The sequence below is a fragment of the Colletotrichum fructicola genome, assembly GCF_000319635.2.
Source record: "Colletotrichum fructicola Nara gc5 chromosome Unknown KSG_Nara_v1_contig05, whole genome shotgun sequence".
Taxonomy (NCBI): Eukaryota; Fungi; Ascomycota; class Sordariomycetes; order Glomerellales; family Glomerellaceae; genus Colletotrichum; species Colletotrichum fructicola.
The window spans coordinates 2,139,356-2,155,204 of NW_027094055.1; the positions used below are offsets into that span (position 1 = coordinate 2,139,356).

At 55.2% G+C, this 15,849-nt stretch overlaps 2 protein-coding genes across 2 annotated transcripts; one reads left to right on the forward strand and one right to left on the reverse strand.

The window, feature by feature from the left end:
* Positions 1-1,610: 1,610 nt before the first annotated feature.
* CGGC5_v009288 (Vacuolar protein sorting-associated protein 11-like protein) lies at positions 1,611-8,132 on the forward strand (the record flags this gene model as incomplete). The annotated part of the gene is made up of 10 exons (XM_066152152.1): positions 1,611-1,842; positions 1,897-4,242; positions 4,289-4,449; positions 4,500-4,546; positions 4,712-4,916; positions 4,986-5,237; positions 5,293-5,412; positions 5,470-6,351; positions 6,398-6,733; positions 6,783-8,132. 10 exons carry the CDS (start codon positions 1,611-1,613, stop codon positions 8,130-8,132), a joined length of 5,931 nt encoding a protein of 1,976 aa, XP_066008424.1.
* Positions 8,133-9,385: 1,253 nt separating this feature from the next.
* Positions 9,386-13,310, reverse strand: ssp1 (Serine/threonine-protein kinase ssp1; the record flags this gene model as incomplete). The annotated part of the gene is made up of 2 exons (XM_032034768.1): positions 9,386-12,953; positions 13,135-13,310. The coding sequence occupies 2 exons, from the start codon at positions 13,308-13,310 to the stop codon at positions 9,386-9,388; spliced, it is 3,744 nt and encodes a 1,247-aa protein (XP_031886186.1).
* Between the last annotated feature and the right edge of the window lie 2,539 nt (positions 13,311-15,849).

Here is a 15,849-nt window from a genome sequence, read left to right on the forward strand (position 1 = left end):
GCTGGGCTGGATGGGGCGGGGACACTGCCCTGGAGCGTGGCCGCGGTGCAGCGCCCTGTCCCCAGCAGTCTCCACTACGATCCGCGGCGGCCCCGGCCAGTGCCCGTTCGACAGTCATGGACTGCCCGAGGTGGTGTTGCTGCCCGTCCAACCAGGCGTCTACCACTGTTAGGTACCTCCTGCCTTAGGTAAGCCCAAGGCATCTTGGGCATGGAATGGAAGCCAGCCCAGTGTGTTTTATTTCAGGCACCCTTAGCTGCAACAGCTAGAAAGGATCACCAGGCACCGTCTCCCAGCACTTCACCTCAGACACCCGGCCTCACCCAGGCCGGGTAAGGTAGCCTGCCAGAAGGTAAGCCGGGAAGCGCCCAACTGACCTCTGAAACTGGTGTGCGCCGGTCGGGTGTGGTGCCTACTTTACGTGTGGGGGTCCAGTGCGAGCGTCTCCCTCCACTGGCAGTAGGCTGGCATCACTCCACTGCAAGGTCCCCCAGGACGTGGACCCCTACTGCCAGCACTCCATCCACCTGTGCGAACCGTCACTGGCTGATGCTGCGCGAGGTCAATATCCAGCGCAATCAGGCTGCATTATGTCATCACTGCTTGCTGCTGCCGTGCTCTCATCCGAAGTGTGATGTCACCGTCCTCAAACGATTCAATCCTACCTGCCCGGGGTAGGTAGGTTTGTCCTTCCCAGCATCGTTGACTGTGCGATATCCTGGTGCAGCCATGACAGCTGCGTATCCGGACGCACACAGCGGAATACGAGATGGTGTAAGAGATAAGATAGACAGTCATTCGTGCGGAATACGTACTGAATCCCCTAACCCATCCAATGCACAACGGATACGGATACAGGCATCACATGTAAGACATTGGATGGCCATGTCAGCCACAGTACTCAACATCAGACGGCAGGTTGAGGCACCAACAGCGGATTACAACCTCTCGTCGTCTTTCTTCGTGTCGTTACCACCAAGGCACCCTACCCAAACCTTACTGGCCTTAAGTTGTCCTGCCTCAAATAGGTTTCCAGCCTTCCGAGACTGCTAGACTCCAACTGGTACGCTACAATCTGCTAGCTTCACCTTGCCCTCCAGTTTACCTGCTGGCGCGATCGAATGGTCAAAGCTCTCAGCTCAGTTCTCAGACACCTGCAACACCTAGTTACCACTTTCGAACTCTCAGACTCGCATGGCGTTGATTTGAGCGACTAGCTGAACTGTAAGAAAGTACGGAGGCAGAGTGGCATGTCGCCCGCTTACCTGAGCATCTGGTAGGCCTTTCAGATTGACTGACTGTGCTGCCTGGCTGCCCAGCAGAAGTTGCTGCCCTGTGAGTGGCTCATTCTCGTTCAGCCCAGCCACACCTGAAGTGCCGTGGCTGGGCCATTGGGCAGCTGGCACCCGCTCTTATCGTTATCGCCTTCCGTCGAATTGTGACGTCTCACTTACAATCTCGCCCAGCAGCGACATCCACCGGCCCTTTTTGGATGAAGGAGCAAACCAACACTTCCAAACGTACCCAACAACCAACTCCCACGTGCATCGCGGTCAGCTTGCTCGATCCAAGGCACTTCGTCATGGCGCCTCGAGCCCACAGCCGCCATCATGTCCATTAAGCCGCTGCCTGAGGACGTCATCCGCCGCATCAGTTCCTCAGCAACCATCACCTCTCTCAACGCTGTTGTCTGCGGCCTTATCAAGAACTCATTCGATGCAGGCGCAACCAGGATCAACATCACCGTCGACTACTCTCGGGGCAACTGCACAGTCGAAGATGATGGGCTTGGAATCCTGCCAATCGAATTTCGGGAGGCTGGCGGACTAGGCAAACTGTACCGTAAGTCTTGCCGCACTGACGCTCCCGTTCAATCTTCGTTTGACGCATTTTTAGACACATCTAGACACTCCCCTGAGAGCGAGGCTCACGGCGCCAGCGGCAACTTCCTCGCCTCACTTGCCGCCTTGTCTCTGCTTTCCATCACCTCTCATCACCATTTGCACAACTCGCAAAACTCTCTGACGCTTCATAACGCCAAAGTCTTGGCACGCAACGTCCCTGCCTTACCGGAACAGCGCCTCCTTGCCTTTGCCCATGGAACTCAAGTCATCGTTAGGGACCTTTTCGGTTCTATGGCCGTCAGAGTCAAGCAGAGAGCCGTGGCCGCTGAGAAAGCTGCCGTCGACAAGGAATGGTCCCGCCTGGTTCACGACCTCGCCGCTCTCCTGCTGGCATGGCCGTCGCCTGTTGCCCTCTATGCCCGAGACACACTCCACAATAATGAGATACGCTTCAAGCCCACCTCAACGTCAATTAAAACGGCAAAATTCAATCTCCTTGGCCACTCATCATTGATTTTGGCCCAGTCAGGCCTTTCCGGTGGCCTGGATCATGTCTCATGGATCCCAATCGGGGCCACAAGAGGGAAGCTAACCATTGATGGGTGTATCTCGTTGAGTCCAGTGGCAACTCGCAGAGCCCAGTTTATCAGCTTTGGTGTTCACCCCGTGGCTAACGAACACGGCACCAATGTCTTGTATACCGAAGTCAATCGCGTCTTTGTCAACTCCGGTTTTGCGATTGAAGAAGACGTAGACATGTCACTGGACCAGGACGAACTACTGGTGAGCCTCAAAGGTCTCGCTAACAGGAACGTTCGACCGAAGAGGGGCTTGGATCGTTGGCCCATGTTCCACTTCCGAATCTCTTCGTCATCGGGAGTGCGGCCTCTTTTGACTTCCTATTTCGAAGACCTCCTAGAGGAACGCAACCGGACACTATCAGACATGATTGGCTTGCTCAAGCTGGTTTGTCACGAGTTCCTGAAGAAATATCACTTCCGCCCTCATAAGTTCAATGGTTCTTTGCGACGACCGGGTTATGAAGGAAAGGACGAAGTTGCTCAATCATCTGGCAGGCCCGGTAAACGGTCGAGGCCTGTGTCAATGGCATCAATCCGCTCAAATTCCGCCACTCCTACCTCAAGACCAGACTCACCGTTTGATCTCTGGCAACGAGTCAAAGCAGGGCAAGCATCGGCGGCCACTTCCAAGTCCGGGCGATCCACACCGATATCGTCTACAGCAAGTCCACTAGCGACAGCAGTGTCGTCCGTAAACGAGGAAGAGGAGCAAGACTTACAACCAAGCTTGCGCTTTCTCGATGATTCAGGCAACGTCTTGCGCAGACCTTTCGAAGATGTGCCTTTTCTCGCTTCACCAAAAAAGGCCGCGCTTCCGGACCAAGCCTCAAGCTCGGAGTCCTCCCCAGAAGAGGCTAGACAATACACAGCTACAGAGACTGGATTAGCGGAATCAGCACAACCACAAGAGGTATCACAGGGCTCATCCCAGTTTCCCAACGTCAATACCCCATTTACATCGGCATTCCAGCGATTCAAAGAAAACAGCGCTCAGCCAGCAAAAGAACCCAGCGACTGGTTTAAAGGGGTGCTATCAAAATGGGAGAACCCTGTCTTCGAGCCGGTTCAATCTGCCGTCCCTCGCGTTGATGATAAATCTCTGGGCGGACGCGATGAAGATGTTGGGTCGACACAGGCGACTGATGCTGGATGCTGCCACCACACATCCATGTCCAACATCAAACTGACTGGACGCATCTCCAAGGCTGCCCTAGTTCGGGCTGAGGTTTTGTCGCAGGTTGACGCAAAGTTTATCCTTGTAAAACTACACCGAGAACAGGTGTCTGGTAGAGCACGGCCGGAACTTCAACAGAACTCAGTTTTGGTACTTGTTGATCAGCATGCCGCAGATGAGAGATGTCGACTCGAGGCACTGATGCAAAACTACTTTGAGAAGGCGGGTGGGTCCGACGAGGTGGTTGCACGGACGCAGGCTCTTGAGAAGCCCCTTCAGTTCGAGTTTTCCAACAAGGAGCATCTTTTGCTGCGAAGATATGCTCATCATCTGCGTCGATGGGGCATCTTCTACATGCTGGGGGATCAAGAAACAAATGAGTGGCGGCACAAGAGCAGGCAATTACCCAAGTTTGAGGTGCTGAGTCTCCCACCAAGCATCTATGAGAGATGCAAGACGGATCCGAAGCTGCTTGCGGAGGTCTTGCGGAATGAGATATGGAAGCTCGAGGAGGAGGGCAGACCGACTACTCGGCCCTTTACTGCTGCCAAGGGTATCGCTGGTGGTGACATCGACTGGGTATCCAATTTCCACGGTTGTCCTCAAGGAATCCTCGACTTGTTACACTCGAGGTCTTGTCGAAGTGAGTATTCCATGATGAGTCCTTCGAGCATATTCTGACTTGGCAGGCGCCATCATGTTTAACGACGTTCTGTCAAAAGATGAGTGCAAAGATCTTGTGCGACGGCTGGGTCAGTGCGCATTTCCGTTCCAATGCGCCCACGGAAGACCCTCGATGGTCCCCTTGGTTGACATGAGAAACTTGAATATTCACAATGAGACCTCTCCAGTAAGTTTTGGTGCTGAACTCAGGAGGTCAGGGTTCATGAAATAGGATAGTACGAAGCTCTTATGGCGTTGTTGCACTTGGAATTTTATGATACCCAGTACTAGACACCCTCGTGGGAGGAGTAAATCTATGGATAAAGTTCAAATTGATTTGTCTAGTCAAACGTAAGCATCCTCCAAACACAGGTCATCGTCAGTGACATGCTGGGGTAAATATGTGGCTGGTGCTTGTTGTTGCGCCTTATGTGGCTGAGTGCATGCAGACGTCTGAGACCCACATTCGTTGGACTGCAGCACGGGAGTGCTGTAGCACCAGCGAGAGCAACAGCTCCGAAGCTCCCCACAGCGGCGTCATTGGAGCGCGAGGCACCGACATCGACCGACACCCAGCGTCGCCCACAACACAACTCCCACCGCCGCCCCTCCGACGAGCCTTTGACGCCGAGAGATGTAGCCATGGCCTTTCAGGTAAATGCGCGATCCCAGGTACTGCCCTGCCCCATGTCCGACACCGACTGACAGACTCCAACGCTGCAGTGGAAGGCATTCGACTTCTTCGACGTCACCCAGGTCCGACTCGCCGACGACGAGACCCGCGCCTTCTTCGAGAGCAACGAGATTGCTAGTGTCTGCTCCGGCTCCGACAGCCTCTTCCTTGGGAGCTACGATGGATTCGTGCGGATCGTCGGCTCGAGCTGGAAGATCGTCAAGAGCTTCCAGGCTCACGATGTCGGGACGATCACACACATGCGCCAGATCGAGGGGACCAGCTTGCTGGTGACGGTCGCTGTAGGTGGACATTTGAATGACAAACGAAGGGGTAGTCTTGGCTGAAATATCGCAGGAGGACCTGAGCAGCGAGCCGGTGCTGAAGATCTGGGCTTTGGACAAGTTGGTCAAGAAGACCAACATGCCGACTTGCCTGAGCACCCTGAACATTACGAACAACAAGAAGCAGTTTCCGGTAGGTGTTTAGCATGACGAAATTCTGTCCATCAATCGCTGACATTCGCGCCCGCAGATATCGGCCATCGACCTCCTCGACAACTTGACGCAAGTAGCGGTCGGCTTCGCCAATGGCGCCGTGACGCTGATCCGAGGCGATCTCATCAACGACCTGGGCGCCAAACAGCGGACCGTACACGAGTCGGAGGAGCCCGTCACGGGCATCGAGCTGATGACCGATGTCCAGGGTGTGACAACTCTCTTCATCTCCACAACAGCTCGCATCCTGAAGCTGGCCATCTCTCGACGAGGCCACAGCTCACCGCCCAAGACGGTGGAGGATCTGGGCTGCAACGTGGATTGCATGACTGTCGACAAAAAGACGGGCGACGTTGTCGTGGCTAGGGAGGATGCCATCTACACGTACACGCTGGAGGGCAGGGGAGCGCCGCGGGCGTACGAGTCGCCCAAGCGGTTGGTGTCCATCTACCAAGACTACGTCGCGTTGATCTGCCCCCCGTCATCTCCGACCACCGATAAGCCCTCGGATACCATGCGGCGGCGCTTTGGCGGCGGAGCTGCCGATGCCCTCTTCAATGCGTCGACTTTTGTCCTCTTGGAACCGGACCTGAGGGTGATTGGACACACGCAGTCCCTGATCTCGCCGTTCAAGGCCATCTTCCAGATCTGGGGCGACCTCTTTGTCCTTACCCAGGACGGCAAAGTGAACCGCTTCCACGAAAGGACTCTGCAGCAGCGCTTGGAGATGCTCTATCAGCGCAACATGTTCCCCTTGGCCATCGAGCTGGCGCAGAAGTCGAAGATGGACGCCACGCAGCAGAGTGGCATTTTCCGAAGGTTCGGCGACCATCTGTACCAGAAGGCCGACTATGACGGCGCGATGGTCCAGTACATCAAGGCTATTGACACGACGGAACCGTCACAGGTCATCAGAAAAGTAAGTCGGCTACAATTCTCCTGGAGATAGGTACTAATGCATGCAGTTCCTCGACACTCAAAGGATACACAACCTCATCCAGTACCTTGAGCAACTACACGAGCATCGCAAAGCGACGGCAGACCACACAACGCTGTTGCTCAATTGCTATGCCAAGCTCAAAGACATTGACAAGCTCGAAGCCTTTATCAAATCTCCGGGTGATCTGAAGTTTGATCTCGAGACCGCCATATCGATGTGCAGGCAAGGAGGCTACTATGAACAAGCGGCGTACCTTGCTAAGAAACACGGTGAAACCGACCTGGTCGTGGACATCCTCATTGAGGATTCGAAGAAATACGCAGACGCGCTGGACTTTATCTGGCGCCAGGATCCGGAGGTGGTAAGCGGTGTACTTGCCCTGTCAAAGCCGATGTCTGACACCTTTATAGGCATATCCCTGTCTCAAGAAATACGCTCGGGTCCTCATAGAGAACTGCCCGAAAGACGCAACTACTCTCTTCATCGACTACTACACAGGCAAATACCGTCCCAGGATACACATCATCCCCATTGAAGACAATGAAGAGAGTGTCGCAGCTGGAGGCTATGTTGCAGGCGCCGCGAATGCCGTCCAGAACCTTTCCAACTTCCTTCCTTTGCCGTACATGAACACATCCTCCATCGCCAGTCCTTCAACACCAGGAAACCAGACGAAGCCGATCAATGGCGACGCCTCTCTCATCATGAATCCCGAAGATATTCCAGCACCAAAGTACTCGCCACCGCGGCCACGAACGGCCTTCTCATCATTCATCGACCACCCCGATGAGTTCATCGTTTTCCTGGAAGCCTGCCTCAAGGAGCCAGCTCTGGAGGAGAACGACCGAACAGATTTATACACGACATTATTCGAGATGTACCTCCACAAGTCCAACGAGAAGAAGGGGGATCAGCACAAGGAAGAATGGGAGAATAAAGCCAAGACGCTCATCGAGGGCCAAGACATACCGATGGAGAGCTCGAATGTCCTTCTTCTCTCCCACCTCTCAGACTTCAAAGACGGCACAACGCTCGTCAAGGAGCAATCAGGCCTCCTCTTTGACATCTTCCGCTCCTACACGTCAGCAAAGGACACCCGCGGCGCCATCAAAGCCCTCCGCAAGTACGGCCCAGAGGAACCCCAGCTCTACCCAGCAGCCCTGGCCTACCTGACCTCGGACCCCCGCATCCTCGAAGAGGCCGGCCCCGTCGAGCTCTCCAACGTGCTCGGCAAGATCGACCGGGACGGCCTCATGGCCCCGCTGCAGGTCATCCAAACGCTCGTCGGTCAAAACGGGTCCTCGGCAGGAGGCGGCGTCGCGACGATGGGCATGATCAAGCCCTACCTGCACGAGACGATCGACCGCGAGCGCAAGGAGATCGCCGCCAACCGCCGTCGCATCACGGCCTTCCGCAGCGAGACGGAGCATAAGCGCGCCGAGCTCGCCGAGCTCGGCTCTAAGCCCGCCGTCTTCCAGTCCTCCCGCTGCTCCGTCTGCACCGCGCAGCTCGACCTGCCGGCGGTCCACTTCCTCTGCAAGCACAGCTTCCATCAGCGCTGCCTGCGCGTCGAGGGCGAGTGCCCGCAGTGCGCCACCGACAACGCCACCATCCGCGCCCTACGCAAGACGCAGATCGAGACGGCCGGAAAGCACGAGCTGTTCAAGGCCGAGCTGGAGAGGAGCGAGGACCGCTTCGGCACCGTCGCCGAGTGGTTCGGCCGCGGGGTCATGGGGGCGCCTAATGCTGATACCACGTAGTTCCATTGAGGATGATGGGAGGGATAAGCCGCACAAATGTACGGATTTTGTTGTTGGCCCAGTAGGGTTTTTGGGTGAAGGGTGTGGTGGCGTAGCGTGAGGTGGTAGTTTTCCATCGCGTAATGTAGAGCGGAGGGAAGAATGACAGAGTTCAATACCATGTTGTTTCCACCCGATGAAGACGTACTTTCCCCAGTGGTGGGTGTTGGGGAGACAGGAATGCAGTAGTTTCTCCAGGCGATGACCAACTAGTTTCCATCTGCAAACATTGTTGAATTGCTGTCGCCACCGTTCCTCTTCTACTTAGCCTTCCAGAGTTCGGAACCACAGTTACGTCACAGATTCACGAAAATTTGATGCAATGGAGAGAGGTCATAGGTGATAGTAGACAAAAGGGAAAAAAGTCCCAAGTCTTATTTGCTCAAATTTGTGAAAGAAGTAGAAAGAAGAAGAAGTAGAGGGGTTATTGTGGGTGTTTACATGCCGACATCATCCAACCATTACAGCGGGAGAAAAACTAGAAAAAACAGTTGTTCCTCCCGGAAAACCTGAACGCTCTTGAAAATGCTTTGCATGCTGTCAAGGAAAAAGGACCTAGACGACGTCTGAGGATAGAAATAAAAACCAGTGGCTGAGGCCACAAACCGAGACCGCCTCCACTCCATTACACTCCCTTTCCCAGGAGACAAAAGAAAGCAAAAAGTGGGTGTGTGTGTGTGAATGTTGAAGATTGTTGATGGGTAAAAACAGAAGTCTATTGGCAGGACGCCCCTCACCTGGCTCCTTTGTGCACCCGAGCATATTCATCCCCTCCTCCGAGTCCTCCTCTCCTTCGTCGTCCCGTCACTTTTCTCGTGTCCACGTTTAATCGTCACAGTCTGCTCTGAGATACCTCCACCCGTCCATACAGCGCCGCCATAGAACTATGTGTGCAAGAAGAAAGTTGGAGAGAACAGCAGTCAGCTCCGTCCCAGTCGACCAGATGCAGTCCTCCTCTACGTGATAGTGAAGCACATCCAGTCCTGGAATCCGCCAACGTTCTGTTGGGGCCGAGGCAATGACGCCAGAGAAAGAAAAATGTGCAATCTGATTGCATGCTGTTCTTCGAGTATGCTGTAAATAGGAAATCTTGCCAACGCCCAACTTATGGAATTTGCTGGTGAAATTCAAAAATCCGCCAGCCGTGTATCGATGCTTGGCTAGGATGTGCCTGAAGGCAGTGTACAGATAGTTTGGTGCTAATGGTGGCTTCGTCAGTCCCAAGAAGTGTGGACCTCATCGCCATGCACGATGACCTTCTTAGCTGTCTCGGTGCTGGCGATGCTGATGTTGGTGTCTCTCCGTCTCGCGCCGTAGTGAACCCGTTCATTGGTGCTAGCTGTGGGAGTCGGATTCATGGACTTCTTCTTCTTCGTTTTGGCCATCGTAAGTCCCTCATCGCTGTCGCTATCGTCGTCCTCGTCGTCCTGGGGTCGCAGCTCAGGTGTATACTGAGGCGGGGCCAAGCTCCGGTTGACAGGGCTTGGATTTACTCGCAGAATGTCCAGCCCGGAGTGCTCTCCGAATGAAGGATGCTCAAAATGCTCTAGGGGGAAGCCCGCAATCGGCTCCTTCATAAACGCTGGAGGAGTAAGGGAATCAGTCGTCTCCAAGAGCGCCGGCCTGGGGTGAATTACTCCGGGTTCGGCCAGTGGCTCTGCATCCAAGTCCGCAGAAACAGAGCTAGAGCCGCTCAGTAACGCTGGTAGGGACGGGTCAGACTGGAAGACAAGCATTTCCTCCTTTGACGGGTGATTTGTTGATGAGACGGGGCTCGTGATTTCACTCGGGCTCGTCAAGGGAGAAGCTAGGCCCGCATTTGATGTTGAACGAGATGACTGCCGGGTCTCCATGGTATCCTCCCTTGATGGTGGAGGCGGCGTGCCAAAGAGCTCATCGTCAGGGGATATCGGACAGGGCAGCTCGGTGGGGTCAACATTAGATGTGGCGCCATCGGCGTCATTTTGCAACTGGGCAAGCCTTTGCTGATAGTCGTCGATGTACTTCCGGTGTTGTTCATCTTGGGCGCGTGCAAAAGACTCGGGGGTTGAGGTGTTGTACTTTCGAGGCGGCGGTGTCCTGGCCTCTGGTAGGTTGCGAACAGTTTCGACCCTGTGGGCCGTCTGTGGTCGCTCCTCTAGATCCGCGTTCGCCCGTTGGTTTTCGTAAATGTTGGAGTCTGATTGAGGCTGGCCGTGCTGGTACCCAGTGACAGATCGGGACGAGAAGAACAAAGGCGACGCTAGGCCACTGCTGCCTTGCTTTGCCTTGCCCAGATCGACTGATCGGACTGGGCGTGGACGGCTGGGCATCCGGTGAAGAGTGCCGGGAGCAACAGCGGTGCTGACACCAACATGTGCGGGGGCGCGCTTGTCGTTGCTAGCAAAAAGACCGCGATCTACAGACCGAGACCGTAAAGCTTCCTCGGTGAGTGCCTCTATGCCTCGAGCTTTGCGGAATTCCTTCATTGGGTCGTCGGTGGTGCCATCATATGGAGTAGGTGGCAGTGTCTTGACCTCAGGAACACCGGCGGTCAAAGTGAGGTAGCTATTGCCGTTGGAAGGGCTCTGAGAGTACTGGTGGTAGGGTCTGTAAGTCGACGCAGTACCTGCCATTGTAGATTGGTCCGAGGGCGAGGCTGTCCCGCTATTTGTCCGAGAGTTGTTGTGACTATTGTGAAAGGTGTTTTGGAGAACGTGCAGAAGGGCGGCTCCCTGGCCGATCGCAGGCTGGGCGATGGCAGTTGCGAGAGGGTCATAGGGTGACTCGTACGGCGTGGCTGCTTGGCTGTGAACTAAAGGATGCTCGCTGCCTACGGCGAAGTCTTTGACGTTAGAAAAGTAGTCCTCGCTTTTAAGGCTTTTGCGACGCGAATCTCGCGAGTGAGGGGTTGGCGGTACGTTGTACATGCTGTCCCCAGCCGAGCTGGCAGCGCTACTGGCGGCTCTCCGGCGAGACTTGCTATCGCTTCGATCCCCTAAAGGGTGCATCAACTTTCCAACGGTCTTCTTGATCGTAGACCGCGCACGCTCTAGGAAGGCAATGGGCACGACGGCGTGCGCAGTCTCCTTGTCGTTGACCTGGACACGTCTTCCCTGAGACGGCCGGGCAGGATCGGTATCGTCAATCCAAGTAATGGGGTTCGGGATGCCCTGGACCACCCATGGGTGCCTCTTGATGTCTCTCAGGCGGATCCGCTTCTCGGGATTTTTCGTAAACATCTGTCGTAGGAGGTCGTACAGAAGGTTGTCGATATCTTCGTAGGCAAGCTCATTATCATCTCTGTATGGCGGTACATTGTGTCGCTTGAAAAGGGATTCAGAGTTGGGAGGCGTGGATGGATCGACAGGCTTAAGGCGTTTGCGAGGGATGAAGACATCTTCGGTCGCGATCTTCTTGAACATCTGCCATTCGTCCTCAGCCTGGAAAGGAATTCTCGCGTAGATGAGGCAGTACAGCGTGACACCAAGGGACCAGATGTCGATCATCTCGGAGATTTTGGGCTGTTCCATACGATCCAGATCTGTGTAGCACAGTTCGGGTGCAAAGAACGCAGGCGTGCCGACCGTCTTGGCCAGCTCAAGATCGTCGTCAAAATCTTGTGCTTCAGATTCCGAGACAGTCTCATCGTCGGGCTCTCCATCTCGAATGGGACGGCCAAAGTAGGAAACGCCAAAATCGGAAATCTTGACGCGATGGTCCCTGGTCCACAATAGGTTGGCGGGCTTGATATCCCTGTGCACGACGCCCTGGTAGTGCAGGTATTCCAGTCCCAAGACAGTGTCTCGGAAGGTCGACCTGGCTTGTTCGAGCGTAAAACAAGGAACGTAGGAAAAGTCTTCAGCAAAGGGATCGTGCATCCGAGAATTCCAGTCCACCGAGGACATGTGAGAGATGATGGAGTCAGCCATGCTCGGTGAGCGACCCCGCAGAGCAGCCTCCTCAATGTAGGGCCCATACATTGTTCCGTCAAGGGCCGTGGCAGAGCCTGGGTTGCTAGATCGAAGGGGGCCCGGTGTTTCCATATCATCCTCGATAGCGAAGGACTCTTGGTCAAATGCGGGATTGTTCTTCATGGAGTTGACCGACTGCGATCGTGACGGGGCTCTTGAAGTAGTACGAGACGCCTGTAGGGAGTTTGGCAGAGAACCATCGGCCCCGATTCTTTCCAGTGTCGTGAAATCGTCTTTGGATGCAACACGAGACCGGGAGCTGTAACTCGCATCATCGGAAATCCCGTGCTCGATGCTCCAGAAATCATGGACACCCATATTGGCCTGTGTCATCTTGGCTCGCTTCAACTCCTTGAGGGCGAAGCGTCTTTCCATCAAGAGATCGTACTGTTCCTCCTCCGGCGTGGCTGGTTCGCCGCGGGCTTCTCGTTCGATTCGGCGTCGCTCGTAGAGGCAGATGTGAGGCAAACCCTTCTTTCTCCAGACAACTTCGCCCAACTCGACGTGCTCCAAAATCAAGTAGATCTTCTTAAGTTCTGGGTCGTCGATAATCTCGAGCAATGATACGACATTGGGGTGTCTCATCTTCTTGAGGATGGCGATCTCTCGCATCGTCTTTTCCTGTGGAGACATGGCCATGACCTTGCCAAGACGGCGTTTCTTCGAGTATCGTGGAATGATTTTGATGGCCACGTTGTCGCCAGTTTCGAGATTCCGCGCCAGTTTGACCTTGCCGTGCATCCCCCTACCGATCTCTTCGATAACTTCATACTGATTGATGAGTTTTCGGCCGGTAATGCTGTCGGAGTCGATCAAAGCTTTGTGCGTCCTGAGGTTTCACAAGGTTAGCTTATCAGGTTATCCTCCCTGGTCGCGGGGTTTCGCGACAGTCCCCGCCAGTGTAGGCTGACGACTTGACTGAGGCGTTGCGCCTCTCGCAAGCCTTAGGTCTCAACACCCGAAGCGATCGCGCGGGGACACAGCTCTTCTACGGGAAGACTAAGACATACTCTCTGACTTTGTGATGTTGCAGCGGATGTAGGTATGGGCTGCTCGTCTCGGCGTTCGGGGTGTTGGAATCGGAGGAGGACTGGGTCGGGTAGCTCGACTTCGGATGCGGGTTCGAGGGGCTGAAGAGGCCCGGAGAGGTCATGGGCGTGCTAGCGGCAGACCTGAAGGGCAGCATGTTGGATGCAGGTGGAATGAGGGCTTGCAGTTGAGGATGATGAGAGTTCCTCGAGTGGGGAGGGTGCTGTGGTTCCATGTTATGCGTGAGAGTAGTGGAATTGAACTGGTCGGGGGAGTATCAATCGGCGACTCGACATAATGAGGGGCGTAGGAGTACGTGCAACGAGGCTCGCACGGCGGCCGAAGAAGAGAAACGCTGCGACGGTCGGGCTTCAGTTGGCCATGATCGTTCCGGTCGGGGCGATCGTGGGTTGCGGTTCAAAGTTGCAGTCGTGGGTTTGGTGTCGAGCGAGAAAAGAGGCGCAAAGACGACGTAAGAGTCGGAGTGAAGGTTCCGGCGAGAGCGAGATGCGGTCGTTCAGAGGAGTGTGCTGGGTCACTTGCTGGCTCGATATGGTCGTCGGCGATAGCGTCCTGGAAAGGAAGAAAGAATCCTAAAGGGTTGACAGGCTACAAGAGGCAGATACCGGTTTGCGAGGCGAGTTGAGAGTTGAAGTCAAAAAAGGACGGCAAGGTGGGAGACGGGACGCAGTAGGTTGAAGGTTGGTTGGGTTGGCGAAAAGGTACGTTCCGGGGAGGACGGGACTAAAAGACGAGGGGGGAACAAGACGAGGGTCCTTGGTCCTTTTTTTTCTTCCTCTCCCCGTCTGGGTGTCTGGTGTCGGGTGCAGGAGGGAGGCCAAGCAAGGCGAGCCCAGGCAAAAGGTAATAGTGCGCAGTGTGTCAGTACCTAGCGCGGGCAGCCACAGAGGCAGAGCGATGGGCGAGTGGTGAGTGCAGTGCGTGCGTGAGAAAAAAGAGAGAGATTTGGGCGGGAGAGTGTGAGCGAGAGAGCAGACAGCCAGACAGCAGAGTCCGGGGTCGGGTGTCGGGTCGGGGGGTGTTGACGAAAGTGTGAGTGTTCCTGCTTGCTGCTGGGTGTGGATGATGGAGGGTAGCGGTGGTCGGTGGTGGTGGTGGTGGTGTGTGAGTGAATTGGGGATTTTGGATGGGGCCGGTTCAGCTTTTTTTGGGAGTGGGCAACAAAATGGTGGTGGGCAAGGAGAGTGGACATCATTCACACATTCATCAGTCTTGGAGTGGAGGCTCGAGGAGGGAAGCAAGCCAAGACACTGGACGAGGATGATGGATGCACCTCAGATGGGGACTCTTACTTCTTTCTCCTCTGCACTTCCGTCAGAACCAAGAGGGAAAAGACCACAGAGCGATGGGCACACAGACGCAGAGAGAAGGAGGGCCGGCACTGGCAGCAGCAGTGACGATGAGGGAGGGGACTGGACACTAGGAGGAGAGGGGGGGCAAATCGACAGGGCAGGCGCGGCGCCCGCTGTGGGACCCCAGCCAGCCCGCCAGCCAGCCCAGCCCAGCCCACCTCACTCACTCCCAGCTGTAGGCCAGTGCCGGTACCGTGTGAAGTCCGGACTTTCCCATCGACTGATTGGCTCCGATGGAAGTGGAGATCGGAAAGATGGATCGAGAGTGGGTCGACGCTGTGTCGGTGTGAGGTGAGTGGACATCCGCACAGGTCAAGCCACCAGATAAGCCTCTTCTCAGCGCTGTCGACGAAGATAAGAGGGATCCGCACCTGGCCGGGTACGCTACCTAGACAGATAAACGCACGGCCCAAGGCACGCACAGTGTGGATTTCTGCAGCAGGAGCGCTGCGCCGCACTTTCCGGTACGTACCTGACCTCATCAGCACCAGCACCTTGCCTTGCCCGCAGTTTCGCTGCTGATGGCACCCTCCGCAGCAACATCAAGCTGCAGGCGCCATGCAGCAATGCCTCTATCCCGTCAAGTCTGTGTCTCTCGCAACGCCGCCGTCGATTCCTTTTCGACCTTGTCGATGCCATCCAATCCATTGCCTATTGCCGTTGGCCTCTCTCATCAACCACTGTATCACGGGCAATTAATTCGGCTGCTTCTCTGTCACCTCTCACCCGGTCTGGGCTCCCAGGTGCGGCCACCCCGTTCCATTGACCTCAGTCAGAAAGAGGCATTTTTAGGTCGTCTTTACCTGACGTCGGCCTGCTAACCACTCTCATCTCCCATGGTACGATTGCCAGGCGGCTTGCCAGAAATCGACATCCAATCCTCCCTTTCGCCCAGCTCGACTCGGACACGGACAAGCCACGTCCCGGGCTAAGCGACAGCGGACAGCGTGCGGTATCGTGCGCATAGCAAGAGAAGCCTATACCTCGCCAATCTCGAGTGACAAGCAAGTATCGACGGTCCTCTACATGCGTGAGCAAACTGTCAGGCACATACATGCTCGTGTGCTCCATGTCAGTTTACGACATCATTATTCCTTACGAAATACGACACCAGAATTAAACCTTCGGCGCACACGAGCTAATTACAAAGTACATGCTGGAATACGGATCCTACGCGTGTTTTCAGATTCCAACGAGACAACACAACTCGGACTGCAGAACAGGTTGTGAGTCTACGCCAAGCCCAGCAAGAAGCAGAGCAGTGGGCTTGGTGGAGCAAGTCCTACGTCTTGGTCGTGTCTTTTCTGGCGGCGCAGGGGTGGA